The sequence below is a fragment of the Solenopsis invicta genome, chromosome 6 (genome assembly GCF_016802725.1).
Source record: "Solenopsis invicta isolate M01_SB chromosome 6, UNIL_Sinv_3.0, whole genome shotgun sequence".
Taxonomy (NCBI): domain Eukaryota; kingdom Metazoa; phylum Arthropoda; class Insecta; order Hymenoptera; family Formicidae; genus Solenopsis; species Solenopsis invicta.
In genome coordinates this window covers 22,519,581-22,534,245 of record NC_052669.1, presented here as the reverse complement: position 1 = coordinate 22,534,245, position 14,665 = coordinate 22,519,581, and the positions used below count along the sequence as shown (strand labels likewise).

The window sequence follows — 14,665 nt, the reverse complement described above, 5'->3', positions numbered from 1 at the left end:
CTGTCTAAATAAAATTTATCTAATCGATTACGTACGATTCCTCGGCACATGAAACTATACATATGTATCAATATGATTAAGAACGTAACGCTGTAATTAAGTATCATGTAGCGTAATGTGCACAGACTCGATGTCGCGTAAACCGTATTGCCGACTACGATAGTTTTAAGTACGTGCATACGTCATTACGTGTAATTTTTCAAAATAACTGTTTGCGGATGATATGATCTTTAACACGTTGTGATACTTGCGTGAAGGTAGAATTGACGCACGTAAATCGACAGTGAAATTTAAATACGTGTTATAGTCTAGAGAAACCAATTTGTAAATTTCACTGTACAACAATAAATGCCAATTTATAAAGATACATAGAGATTTTTGTTTGCTAATTCTGTCGAGAGGCGGAGAATTATCATATCATCTTTTGAATCTTGGATCCCACATGAAGTACTAAATAATTGAAGAACACACATTTAATCAAATATAGATGAAGCTATATTTTCAAAATATCTAAATTAATATACATTACAAGAAAATGTAAAATTTAAATCAAATCAGCTTCTAATATAATAAATTATGCTGAGCATAATTTAGTGACTTTTTCTATGTATAATTTGTCAATACATTGAAAATATACAGTGTAATATACACTATGTAACTTTAAAAGTTTTAAGATGAATCGATTTTACTCGACAGCTTTCTTCTTAGCTGGAGTTGCATCTTTCGAGGGACTAAGGGCTCTCTTTTTCGCCCCCCGTGCCCCACGTCCTTTGAACACAAAAAAATGTCATTAGTACTTGCTTCTTTAAATAAAAAATTATTTTTTGCTTTTAATAAAAGATTCAGTTATTTTAAAAGTTTAACTCAGCGAAATCCATATGTAAAATTCATATGATTTCTCGGTATTAGCATGGCTAATGTCATCATAATATATTTGATATAAAACAGTTGTAATATTTCGAAATGGTCTTTTACCTTTCTTAGCGCTCCGCTTGGATTTGTAATATTTATTCTTGGAAGCTATCATATCTTCCATCGCTTTAGCGAGATACTTCCTTTCTTCCTCACCTTCAAGGATTTTGCAGGTAACTTCAGTGTTTTCAATTACCACCTTGGAGCATGATTAAAATGTTTTGTTTGGTTATTGCAATTTCAAAATTATCAGAGAAGCTATCTAAATACAGAATATTTTAAATATAAAATTTAAAAAATTTTCTGGATATTTCTCTCACCTTGCCCTCATTTGTCTTTTCTAACACAGGTTTAGCAGCATTTTCTCCCTGCAAACGTACCCAACCTTCCGTCTGCCCTCTTTGGAAATCAATATATGCAATTTCAGCATCAAATTTACTTAAACTTTCTTTAATATCTTCTCTTGTACATGTCCTGGAAACACCAGAAAAGTAAATAACTGAACCTTTTGGCAATTTATTATCTTCTGGAGGTATTTCTTGTACTTCCTCTTCCTCAAGCTGCTTTTCCTCTGCCTGGAAAAAAAATTAAGTTAAGCACATGAAAGAAAGAATTAGATTAAAAGAGATATTCTACTTTAGAACTTAAAAAAATCAATTTTTTTTTAAATATTTAAATATAATATAATACTTCTCAGGAACATGTTTCTAAAAGGTTTTATCGAAATATTAAAGAATAAAGTTACAAGAATTTTTAGATTGCAATGCACAAGCCGAAAGTCAAAGGTAGCTGCATTTTACACATAGTCTGAGGCACATAATAGCTTGTCAGGTCTATCCTTTTGTTGTTCAACCTGTATCTGTACACATGAATTATGTGCATGTGTATTATATATATTAGTTTTAAAATAACAGTTGGATTTAAAAAAAAAATCTTAAAGCATTCAATGTCTTGACTGCTGTCTAGCAAATATCACAATGGATCAAAAAAATTCAAGTTAAAATATCAAACACTAATAAATCAAGAAAGAGAAAGTTTTATAAAAATTGAAGTACATTCCGCAGCATTCATATTGTTCTCCAACATGTAAATAATAGCTAAAGAGCAAGAAAATTTGGCAGATATCAAATAAAAATTCCTCTTTATTTTCAAAATGTACTGATTTTAAAACTTTATTTATGAGGATCTGCCACAACACGATTTATTTGTGAGATGTAAAGATGCATACTCAAAATAATAATGAGTTTTAACTTTTTTGTATGGATATAAATACATTTTCATATCTAAACACATTTTTGTATCTCAAAAATTATCAAAATTGCTACATATGCTAACTACAATGTTACTATCCACTTCTGAAAATAATGATACTAATGAGTATGACAATAAAACTACAGACGGAAAAGTTTAAAGATATACGGATCCATCGATCCAAACAGCAAACATCTGAAGTGTTAAAAGTTCATACTGCTCTTTCATTAGAAATTTACGAACAAAACGAGCATTTTGAGAAAGAGGAAGATTTTAATGTATGACCCTGGTAGTGCAGATTAAAGGTAAACATTTATTTTTTTATGTTATGTCTATACTTAAAAAACTTTAAATGCATTTTTCTCTTTTGTTGAAACAATATTATCTCAAGAAATAATAAATCAATTAACTTCAAATTTTACGTATAAAATACAAATTTATGTGTTTATGGTTCAAAACCATAAACTATACAATACCTACACATTAACTTTTTTTTATAGCTATTAAAGCAAATTTTTTTTTAAACCTTTATAACTCTATCATTTGAACATTTTACAATATTGTTCTCATTTTCTAGTTCTGATCACAAGTACACTTATTTGCTAAGAATTTTTCGATTTTTGTTTTGTTTCAAATGAATAGAATTGCTGCAATCAATCAGCAACATAAATTATTTTTTAATAGCTTTTCTTTCAACTAGAAAACAAGAAAAATAATTAATATTTAGATGCAATAAAATTTATTTATATTCTTCAAACATAAATATATTTATAAAAATATATGTGCAAAAATTTATAATATGTAAGCTTTTTTAACCTTTAACTACTGTGGCGAGTTAAAAACACATCCCACTGCATTCCATTACGCAAACATTTTTCTTGATTGAAATATGATCGAGTCCAAAACTACTGTTATTAAAAGCAACAATTTAAAAATTAACGTTGTAGAAAATTAAAAAAAAAAATCTTTATTATTGTTACACTGAACTCTACAAACTTTATTTTCTGTTATATTTGTAATAAATGATTATCTTTCAGTTTTACAATGTTTAATTATTACACCAGAACTGAAAACACGACCTCTTTAAATTTCATTTCAGTTAAAACTTTTATCAAAATTTGAGGTACACAACTGTCCCGCGAGTATAATTGTGTAGGTCAGATTTGACCAATGTAATTGAGAGTTAATTCCAAATAAGTCCATATTTTTACGCTCTAGAGTAGAATACCTTCTCAAAAATGGTAGATTGCAAATTTATCTTTTAATCGCTTTGGTTACTCACAGTTGATTTCTTTTTATCTTTCTTTTTCCTACGTTCCTCCCTTTCCAGTGCTTTTTCTGCATTATAATCCGCACTATAAAAATTATATATCATTATATTAATATCAAAAATAAATATATATTATCTTAATCTCCCCCACACTGCTGCTTTTTCTTCGTCTAGATATAATTGTGATCTTTTACTTACGCCCATTTCCTTATTAATTCAGTATCTTGGTGTTTTAAAGATTCTACACTCATTAATGCTTTTGCGCCATCAACAGTCTCAAATTGTATGAAAATAGATCCTTTGAATTGATAAACTTTGTTTTTATCTTGATATCTTCGCATCTATAAAATACAATCATCTAATGTACAAAATATATTAAAAATAATTTTTAAATGTTTATTCTGATGTTCTGATATTTACATCTGATGTTAAATTGTTCAAATAATATTTCAAACATACAAAGAAATAAATAGCACCAAAACATTTAACTTGGCTGTTGTTTGTTTTTGTTTATCATCTTATTTCGCCAAATTCAAAATTAAGTAATGTTTACAACTGACAAATTAATATTAGGACAATTTATTCAATGTCCAAAAAAATTATATTTATTTATTCTGTGTTAAATAAATTATACATATTTAAAATCTAGAGCAAGTCAACAAACAGTAATAGCAGGAACTTGAAATAATTGTTAACATCAGTATTAATAAATTAATTATTAATTTATTACTGTAATATTTTGATTTAACTTGAAAAACCATATTTCAAGAACAGAAGTAATGACATGCAGTTGAAAGTTTGAAGAACTAGAACATGTATATAAAATCACATAAAAAATATATTATTGAACGCTAAGATTCTACTATGACTGTTTATTGGCTTTCTCTAGATTTCAATTGTTGTACATATCGTGGTCTTATCGATTAATGTATTATATATTATATATTTACCATTATTGTTTCAAATGGTTTGTACGGCTCGAAAAAAGCTTTAAGTTCCTCAATAGTTGTGCCTGTCATTGGAAATCCTTTAACATACACTGTTCGAGCTTCCTGAGCTTTTCTATATTCTTCATTATACTCTGGAAGAGGATGCTTTGGCGAGCGACGAATCTTTTTCTTATCTTCAGATATCTCAATAAGATCACTGGTTTCCAAAGCCTTCAGAATGACGTTGGCATTCTTGCTAAGAGCGGCTAACATTTTAAAATTTAACATGATAGACATTGGAATCCAGCCTTCGTCCAGTTTTGTTTGTTCAATGAGAAATTTATCCCTCTGCATATTTGCATTGCTGAAGTAGTACTGCAAAGAGAAATTTAAAAAATTAAAGAAATACACGCAAAATCATGCTTAGTAAAAAAATAATCAACTATTACATCATTCTATCCTTGTTTTATGTCTACTGAGAGATAAAGAGATCTGTACGCATTGCATAAAACCTTCTGCAGACACAGTGGGTCTTTCAAGACCTAAGCAATTCAATCTTGAATTATTTGATAAATAATAAACAGAAGTGTTAAGCTTCTACTCCCTCCATAAAAAATGTTAACAGTGGAGACTTATCAGCCAAAGGATATCATGTTTCATCAATCATATCTCAACTGGTGATTCACGAAAGTGAAATATGTAACATTAGTGAATCATAGTGCCTATCAAAGTTGTTTTTGTCAAAATAAGCCAATTATGTTTTTACCTATTCTTGAGCCCTGTGTACAATGGAAGAATATTAGATATTGGGGATAAGAACTAAAATTTTAGAATCATTTCTTCAATGAATATTAAGTTGTAATGCATAATGGATATTAATAAGATATATCATATTAATATGTTATAAGAAACAACATAACTTATTATTTATCTATGTTTATTAAGGAAACTAATTCTAAAATTGTAGTTCCTATTCTTCATATCTAATATTTCTCCATTGTGTGCAGAGCTTTAGTTTTTATTTCAATGCATTGTTTCAAATAAAAATGGTCTTCATTGGTTTTTTTAAAGAACAATATATATGCTGAATATCCCTTGGAAATTGTTATATATAGAACAATTTAACTTTCATTTTACATCATTGTTGTAGATAACGTTCCAATGGTTAATTCAAAACCATTGAGACGTTATTTTTAACAATGATGTGAACAGATGTTAAAATGTTTCTTTACAAAAACAAAACATACCTCTACTTGTGCCTTAATCTTTGCTAAAAGAGCTTCGGACGGTTCTTCTTCTGTCGCTTTTTCTCCATTTGTTTTCTTCGTTTCTTCTGATTGTTGTTCTACTGTTTGTTGTTCTACAGTTGGTGCATCGTTGTTAACTTCGACGGCATCCTCGGCGACGGTTTCGCCGGCAGTTTGGCCGACAGCCTCAGCAGTAGACTCACCGGCAGTTTCGCTGGTAGCCTCACCATTTGAGTGATTATCGCTGATGTTTTTCTCTTCTTGCTTGTTTTCCATGTTATTCTAGCGTCAATATTGAAACGAAGCAACACAACTTTTTTTAAACAATGATTAAGAATAAAGCTTTATTATTTAAATTCAGAAAACGAAGAGAATCACCACCGATCTTGACCGATTCCACACGTGTCTTCTTTTAAGCTGAAAACGGAAATGATGCTAACTAAACTCAACAAGAAAGGTATGCTTATGAGAAATAATGGGAATATACGTTCAGAGAACTCAACAGTTGAGTAAGCACTTGCTGTTATTGGTGTATTCTTTTAGATCATCCAATCAGATTTTTAGGTATAGAAGAATGCACCAATAACAGTGAGTGCTCGCTCAATAAGTCCGCTAAACGTATCCAATGGCGACTGACCATGGTGGAAGTCAGTTATGCCTCGTACATACATACATTAGTTGTACCCTAATGATGTCATTATGGACATAGGTGACGCTAGTGTAGCGATCCCAAGAAAAACGTCGGGATGACCGCTCTCAGTCTTGTTGATCTTTTCTCTGCCCCTGCTCCGATACTTGTAAAGATTGCCACATAAAAAAACATCCAAATAGAAAAGTTCAGTATAAGTGTTCCGACCGATGGAATAGATTCGAACACTCATTCCATCGAAGAGATAACAATATTAATATCGAATATTTTATCGGTCATGATGTGTGTGCATTATGTTATTATCATTGAATAACTTCAGGTAGTAATCTTGATTCTGCACAAGTGCAGAGTAATGAGTAGTGCAGATGGCCGAATTCGCTATATTTGTCACACATGATAAACAAAAAACAAATCGGTGTGCATTGGATGTCGAGGGTTGCTGTAAGATGTAATATTCCTGGCGAGGTCGACGACTTGTAAATTAATATGGATGACGATCCGCGACTGTCACATTATGTTTACATTTATATGGCTAACAGGGATAAACCATTGAAATTTGCATTTATTGTTGGTGAAACTATCGAAGACCTGTGTATAAAGGTAATTTTTTTTCTTTCAATTAAACAAAGTAAATTGGAATGTTATTGCACATCTTCATAGGAAAAACAAGTGTGTCTGATTTTCATATATTTTGGGTGTACAATGGGATGAATTGTTAATCTAGCTAGACAAGACTAAAGAAATCAATATTTTTTTAATAAATACAACAGCATAGCAAGTATTATCTATACTTCTAGAGATTCTATCATAATTTAAGGCTGGTGAAGCATTTTATTACTGTAACGCCCACAATAATTGATTTCCTTCTCGCTAACAACAATTGTTTACTTACAGACACATTGTATCTTTGCATAATTATAAAAACATTTTTATACTTAAATTGTATTTTTTTAAATATTTTTTCTGTTTTCAATAAAAGTATTATTTTAATTAGTATTTTTTGTAATTAGTATTTTTTACTATACAGTAAAAGAAGTTTTATTTAACTTTATTCATAGAAATAATACCATAATTAAATTCTTTGTATTTGTTAGGACTGGGTAAAAGTATTTCAAATGTAAAATAAAATATACTAGCAATTTTGTATTTCAAATTGAAAGATTGCCAGTATTTTATATTTTGTAATTCAAATTTCCCAAGATTGCTAATATTTTATATTTTGTATTTGAAAATTGAAACACATTTAGTTCAGTCATATATTGCTTAAACAGTAAAAACAGTATGCTACTTTTTTACTTTTGAAAATATTTTATCTTGTAATTTAAAAGATATATTGCTTGAATAGAATTATATAATTGTAATTTATTTGTTTTAGATTTAAAAATTTATTATTAAGTATATGGCACATTATAACAAAATAACTTATAAAATTGTAATAAAGTCCTATTAAGTTGGTCCTATTAAGTCTCAAGAAAAGCTCATTTTTAAAGTTAAATCCAAATTCAAAATCAATGATTACAAACATTTTTATTAATAAAATTTTATTATTTAAAAAAATTAGTTTTTCCTAGTTAGAGAGATTTAAGATTTGCATTTTGTGTGGTATGTTATTTGTTAATTATATCATCTTCATTAAAACATTGTAATAATAAATTGATTATATAGTAATTTGGCCTGATGTAAAATATTTTGTATTGTAATTAGACCAAAAATATAATTGTAGAATTGATATGTAAGAAATTGACTCTGTATTTAATATGGAATAATAGAATTCAGAATGTATTTATTAATCCTTGCAAAATAATTTATTAACTCTTATTAATAAATCATCTATTTATGTACTGTATTATGCATTTATTCTTTCAACTATGAAATATTTGATTTGCATCTTTTTAATTATTTTCACAAAAATACTATTAAATTTAATTTTCTATAGTTTATCTTATTTATATTACATACATTTGAAATTTTAATTATTCTTCTATGCAAAACATGAAAAATCAAAACTCTGTTTAATTTTCAGGTATGCAATACCTTCAAGATAAATCCTTTAGCAAGACATTTATTTGCATTGCAAAGTTATTCTTCAAAACTATGGTTTCCTTGTGGTCACATACTGGAAGAAGACTCCGAGAAATACAGATTCAATTTTCGCTTAAGATTCAAGCCGTCCAGTATGGATAGACTGAGAGAGATAGATTTAAATGCATATAATTATTATTTTGAGCAAGTTCGAAAAGATGTATTGGATAATAAAGTACCTGACATAGTTTATGAAAAACATAAACATGAACTAATTGGCCTAGGAGTTAGCGATATGTACAGGTAAGATACAAGTTATTCCTTTTTTTGATAAAACAATACAAAATAAATGATTTTATTTTATGAGTAATTTTTCTCAAACTTATTGCAAGTTAACTTATTTAATATAAATATAATTACTAAACATTGTATGACATTCATTGCAGGGTGATGCTCGAAGAAGAACTTCCACGAGAAATTGTAGAATCAGAATATAAGAAATATATACCTAAGGAATGCATAAAAAGGCATGCCTTTTTTATTAGAAAACCTATTCATAATGCACTTACGAAGTTATCTGGATATGACGCTGCATATGTCAAGGAACAGTATTTGAAGCAATTTGAACGTATGGCTCCGAATTATCCATATGAAGAATACACGGCATTAATGGATAAAGATGTTCCTAATCTAAGAGTTAAGGTCTTGCTTAGGGTTACTATAGAGCAAGTAAAATACTGTGAGATTGACATTGGTACTTGGAAAACGATTTGTAGGATAGAGGACATTTCCACTCTTTCTATAGGGTAATAACAAATATATAACATATTTCAATACATTAGCTTTCCTTCTTAATGCACAGTCAGTCAATTGAAACTATTTATGACTTAAAAATAATAAATATCTATTTATCTCTCTATCACATTTTCGTCCATTAGAAAGAACAATACTGTGTTAATTGGGAGGAGAACTGGCATACCATTATGCGTACAATTTGAAACAAAAGCGATTTTGTTGTCTTTCGTATCTGCGCTAGATGGTTATTATCGCTTATCAGTTAAGTGGAATTTTAATCTCTGTAGTGGTGATGCTAGTATTATCACGCCTTCATTAGAGAGATTACAGAAATTAAGGTGCCATGGACCAGTTGGGTAAGATTATTTCTATAAAATTACAAAAAATTATATTCTGCGTGTATAATATTTAAATATCCAAACATATTTTAGAAAAGACTTTTCGTACACGAAGCTTAAGGAAAAATGTGCCAACGAACCGGGAAGTTACATACTTCGTGAGAGTGAAACCGAGTACTGTGTTTATTACATCGACGTTTACAACAAAGACGGAACTATATCTTCAGAAAGAGTAGTGCAGACTAAACCTGATAAATTTGCAATGACAAATAGTATGCAGGTGTACGAATCTCTGAGGCATTTAATTTCTTCATTCCAAAATCCAAATGAATCTATATACCTTGGGAAATGTTTAGGATTTTCAGAATATGGTACATATATTAATAGTTAAATATGAATATATGCGCGCGTGCACACGCATGCGCACACGCACAGAGAGGAGGAGGGGGGGGGGGGATAAAAATATCCGAAAAATATCTATTTTAGTTTTCTGTTTATATATACAGAATTTTTATTTATTTAGACAAATCAAAATTATTACTTTGCACTTCGGAGAACGTCGTAAACGAAGTAGCGGCAGATGAAGAGATAATTACCACTTTATTGCAAGGTGGACCGCGATGCGTACCATGGAATGAGTTGCAGGTATACAAAGCGATCGATGAGGATTTGACTTGTACCACGACAATGACGAGTTTGCATCGAGCTATATGGCGAGTTGCTAAAGGCAAGAAGCTCGAAGTTATGATGAAGATACTCAAGACGGAGGAAAATAATTATACCAAAGAATTTTTAGAATTGGTTGGCAAATGGAGCCAATTGCGATCGGGGGCTCTAGTTAGGTGACTATCATACAGGAATCTTGGAAAAAATTTGGAAGCGCAGAAGCGTATGAAAATATTACGTTTTACTTATTTCATTTTCAGATTGTATGGCATAACTGTAGCGCCGACGATTGGAATGCTACTTGAGCTGGTAAATTTGGGCTCGCTGGACAAATACCTGTGCAGCAATAGTAAGTCTGTACTAACAGTCGACATGGTGGAAGCTACCGTCTGTCTGGCAACAGCTCTATGGCATTTGGTAAATTTCTCCAAATATCTGTATTATATCTTAATGTTACTATCTTAAACATACAAGAATACGTAGGAGGAGAATCGTGTAATTCATGGAAATATAAGATGTCGGAACGTTCTCGTGCATTCGCATACAGATAACAGCTTCATTGTCAAATTGGGAGATCCCGGTCTCTTCACTTATACCGAGGACGAGTAAGTCATGAAATATAAATTTTGTTTAATTTAAGTTCATTGTTTTCTTTTTGTGTACAATGCAAAGATTCACGATTTTTTTCTTTATTTTGTGCAGCATATATTGGATACCGCCAGAATTTTACGAGGATTTCGCATCTGCAAAATATAGCCTTCAAGCGGATATATGGGCGTTAGCAACAACTATTTGGGAGATATTTTCCAGAGGAGCAACTCCACCTAAATATCACAAAATTCATACTGTTAAAATGGTACATTTTTTGCAAATAAAATCTTAATTACATTATTTCCTTATGCTGATAGAACTAATTTAATTGTATAAATTCTGATTAATACAATTAAATTGTTACTTTATAGTATTATAAATGTGGAAATCGACTGCTTTCTCCTAAGGATTGTCCTAATGAAATCTATAAATTAATGTTGGAATGCTGGGGCAAAAATAATTCTATAAGGAAACAGCCTCAGGCAATCATGCGAGATATTAACCAAATTCTATATGAAGTATACAACGCTCGAAGAACTCATACTTATGCTACTATATGCCCCAAACTGTTCAAAGAAATCGATGGAAACAATGATGAAAATGGCAGTATTTATACAGAAGAAAGCAAATCGAATAGTGAATCACAAACGAGTTTAGTTACTGATTACACCAATATTACTTGGAATGATCATGATCATGGTGAGTTGATTTATATATCTTTAATTTCAAAACTAATTGTATGTTCTTTCCTAATCAGTTTTGGTACTATTATAATAGAGATGTATATAAAGTGGGATATTTAAAGCATTACAAATTATTATCCGTGAAACTATATATATATCGAAATATATCAGAAGAATGTATAAAATATTTTGTAAACTATCAATTTTTCAATAACTTTACCTTAATCAACGTCATTATAATATATATTAACAAATTCACAAATAACAAAATTACTGATTGATACAAGAATTAAACTTTAAAAGTTACAGAACAGCTGGTTAGTTACCAGAATCAAGACAGCAATAATAGGGATGAATTGTCGTTTTATCTGCGTTGGCTAAACAGCGAATTGTACAAAATGCCAATTGGGGGTAACGGTAGCGATTGCGGTCCAAGTTGTGAAGATAGCGCAGGCAAAACCAACAAAAGTAAAATTAATGACAAAGCTGGCAACAGCAAAGACAGCTCCCAATGGCAGCGTACCTATGAAATAAATGAAAACTTGGACGTGATCCTACAAGGACGCATAGGTGAAGGTTTTTACGGTGAAGTGTACAAGGGTACGCTCAGGAGGCGCAACGGTAAGGAAGTTGACTCGGAACAGGATGTGGCCGTTAAGAAGCTCAAAACGCAAGAGGATTCAGAAAATGTGCTTGATTTCGAGAGGGAAATTAAAATCATGGAGGTGAATCCTTGTTTTTAATATTAACTTTTAAATACAGTACATCCGATGCCAACCTTAAACACATCAATACATAGGTCTGGCAGATCCATGTAATTTTGAAAAGTCGTAATTTTGGTTTCAATCAATATTTTTCAACAAATTGTTTAAAATGAAAGTTCGAAGTCTCAAAAGTGTGACTGAATAGACGGTATTGCCAAAAAATGATCTGTTGTGAACATAATTGAGAAAAAACCATTGGACAAAAATAAAAATTTCTAAAAAATTTATTTTTTAAATTAAATTATACTTTGTAACGGGAAACTTTTAAGAACTTTATAATAAGACGTTTTAAAGCTAAAGAGTAATACTTTTAAGAAAAAGTTATGGCAATGTCATTTATTTTCTTAAAAAGTATAATTATGCAACAAGGAGAATATGATGACGAAAAACTTTACTTCTGTGCCGAATTCTAGTTAAGCTTTAATGTAGTATGCATTAATGTATAAAGATTTAAAAACGGTAAAAGTGTTCTATTTTTTCTGCACTTAAAATTAGTATACAAATTAATTACATAACAGTAGTAAAGCAATAGGCTCATTATTTTTTTCTTGATTATTTTTAGAGGCTCAAACATCCAAACATCGTGAAAATTCTGTGCTCAGTGGATCGAATTTTGGTGATGGAATTCATCCAATATGGCTCGTTGTTGAGTTATCTAAGCTCGCATCGGTTTAGCCTCGCATATAAAACACTATTAGGCTTCGCTCTAGACATCGTCGCAGGCATGGAGTATCTCGGCAGTATGAATATTGTTCACAGAGATTTGGCAGCAAGAAACATCTTAGTAGCGAACGAGGATCGAGTGAAAATTAGCGACTTCGGTCTTGCGCAAGTGATAGCTGCGAGTGATTATTATGTTTTTAAAACCCTTCGTAATATTCCAATAAAATGGTAAGTATTGTAAAAAGAATTAATCTCCATTTTCAATATTTCGACAAAAGTAAAATAACTTAACTTTTTACATTTGAAAATAATATAATATTTTTTAATTTCTTTATATTTTCTTTTTTCTTTTTGGTCAATTCTTAATTCTAAAATTAGATTATTTTTCCATGCATTACTAGTATGCATTAAACGAAGTAATGATTTTTTGCAGGTATGCACCGGAGAGTTTGAGGCATAATAAATTCTCAACGCGTTCGGACGTATGGTCATTCGGCGTGACGATGTACGAGGTTTTCAGCTACGGCGTCGATCCACAATTATCAATTAGAACGGATGAGAAAGAAATCTTAATGACAACTATAACCGACCTGCTGAACGCATTAGAACGTGGTCACCGTCTTCCGTGCCCAGCTAACTGTCCACAAGAAATTCATAGGAAACTGATGCTCTCATGTTGGCAGCTAAACAGTCATGAAAGACCGATTTTCGCCAATTTACGCGAAGATATCGAGCAGCTGCTTTGTAATTATTAGAACATTTCTTTACCAATCGTCTGTTGTTATTTTAGAAATACATGACATAACCCAGTCGTGATTCTTGAACAGCCCTATGAAATTTAGTACTTTTTAGCGTCCATGTGATGTCGCCATGACGTTGATAACATACATTCAGCTCTGTCAATATACATTTTGTTATGGGTTTCACACTGTTACACACTCTTGTGTATTTTACACGATAAAGCTGCAAAATATAAATAAGATTGAATGTTGCCAGCACCGAATAATAACTTGACGTCATTAAATGAACACTCATATGGAAATATGGGGGTTTCATAGAGCTGTTCTTATATTAATGGAAGATTCTTTGATAAGTCAACAGTTAACTTATTTTTTGCAAAAAACCGTTTTTATTGTTTATGAAGAATTATATATAAATATAATACCTACGTGTGTGTATATACATATACATACATACATATATATATATATATATATATGTGTGTGTGTGTGTGTGTGTGTGTGTGTGTGTGTGTGTGTGTGTGTGTGTGTGTGTGTGTGTGTGTGTGTGTGTGTAATATTTAATACATAAATATATATTGTATATATATTTATATATTAAATTTTATGTATATAATTATATACCAAATTTGTATATATTTTTACATTTTTAGATGTATGAATTTTAGAGAAAGATACTATTCTTCTATCAACATTTTATTAAAAGAAAAAAGGAAATCAAAGAATCTGCCATTAGAGAATTAACAATCTTTCCGCTCTTTGCATCTTGTTCAGAATGGATGTATCTAGTCGAAGATATTGTCGCCATTTTATCATGTACTGTGTGAAATATATAGCTTAAGTATAGTATCAGTTCATCTCATTCCCAAAACAATTCTATATCTCTGCATTCCTTATATCCACAATTTTCAATTTTTCCAACCTATTTTAAACCGAGACATAGGATGAAAATCGGGACCAACTTCCGGATCCGTTGATTACAAGTCGATTGTATTCACACGAAACCACCCCAGATAATCAAGCGTGATATAGCATATCGAGCAAACTAGTGCATTGCATATGTTGTTATATACTTACTGTACATTTGCTGACATCGAAAGAACATATTATGAATGCAGCAACACTATTGATACATTATATTGTTA

At 30.5% G+C, this 14,665-nt stretch overlaps 2 protein-coding genes and 1 non-coding gene across 4 annotated transcripts; 1 reads left to right on the top strand and 2 right to left on the bottom strand.

Annotated features, from left to right (window-relative positions):
• Positions 1-562: 562 nt before the first annotated feature.
• Positions 563-6,091, bottom strand: LOC105202511 (la protein homolog). Its single transcript, XM_011171073.3, has 7 exons — positions 5,610-6,091; positions 4,384-4,737; positions 3,632-3,774; positions 3,446-3,518; positions 1,233-1,487; positions 976-1,111; positions 563-768 (listed from the first exon to the last, which is right to left on the bottom strand). Exons 1-7 carry the CDS (start codon positions 5,883-5,885, stop codon positions 686-688), a joined length of 1,320 nt encoding a protein of 439 aa, XP_011169375.2. The 5' UTR covers positions 5,886-6,091; the 3' UTR covers positions 563-685.
• On the bottom strand, positions 838-932 carry LOC113004004. Its single transcript, XR_003268798.1, has one exon. It is a non-coding gene; the product is annotated as a small nucleolar RNA U6-53/MBII-28 (small nucleolar RNA).
• A 251-nt stretch (positions 6,092-6,342) lies between the features above and the next one.
• Positions 6,343-13,983, top strand: LOC105202510 (tyrosine-protein kinase hopscotch). Of its 2 annotated transcripts, none has more exons than XM_011171071.3 (13): positions 6,343-6,858; positions 8,282-8,583; positions 8,727-9,086; positions 9,219-9,431; positions 9,507-9,784; positions 9,937-10,255; positions 10,340-10,496; positions 10,563-10,684; positions 10,782-10,935; positions 11,042-11,369; positions 11,663-12,078; positions 12,680-13,008; positions 13,214-13,983. In XM_011171071.3, the coding sequence occupies exons 1-13, from the start codon at positions 6,745-6,747 to the stop codon at positions 13,533-13,535; spliced, it is 3,414 nt and encodes a 1,137-aa protein (XP_011169373.1). In that variant the 5' UTR covers positions 6,343-6,744; the 3' UTR covers positions 13,536-13,983. The 2 variants fall into 2 exon arrangements, with proteins under 2 accessions (XP_011169373.1, XP_011169372.1); XM_011171070.3 differs by having other exon boundaries at positions 6,348-6,858; positions 11,657-12,078.
• Positions 13,984-14,665: the final 682 nt, after the last annotated feature.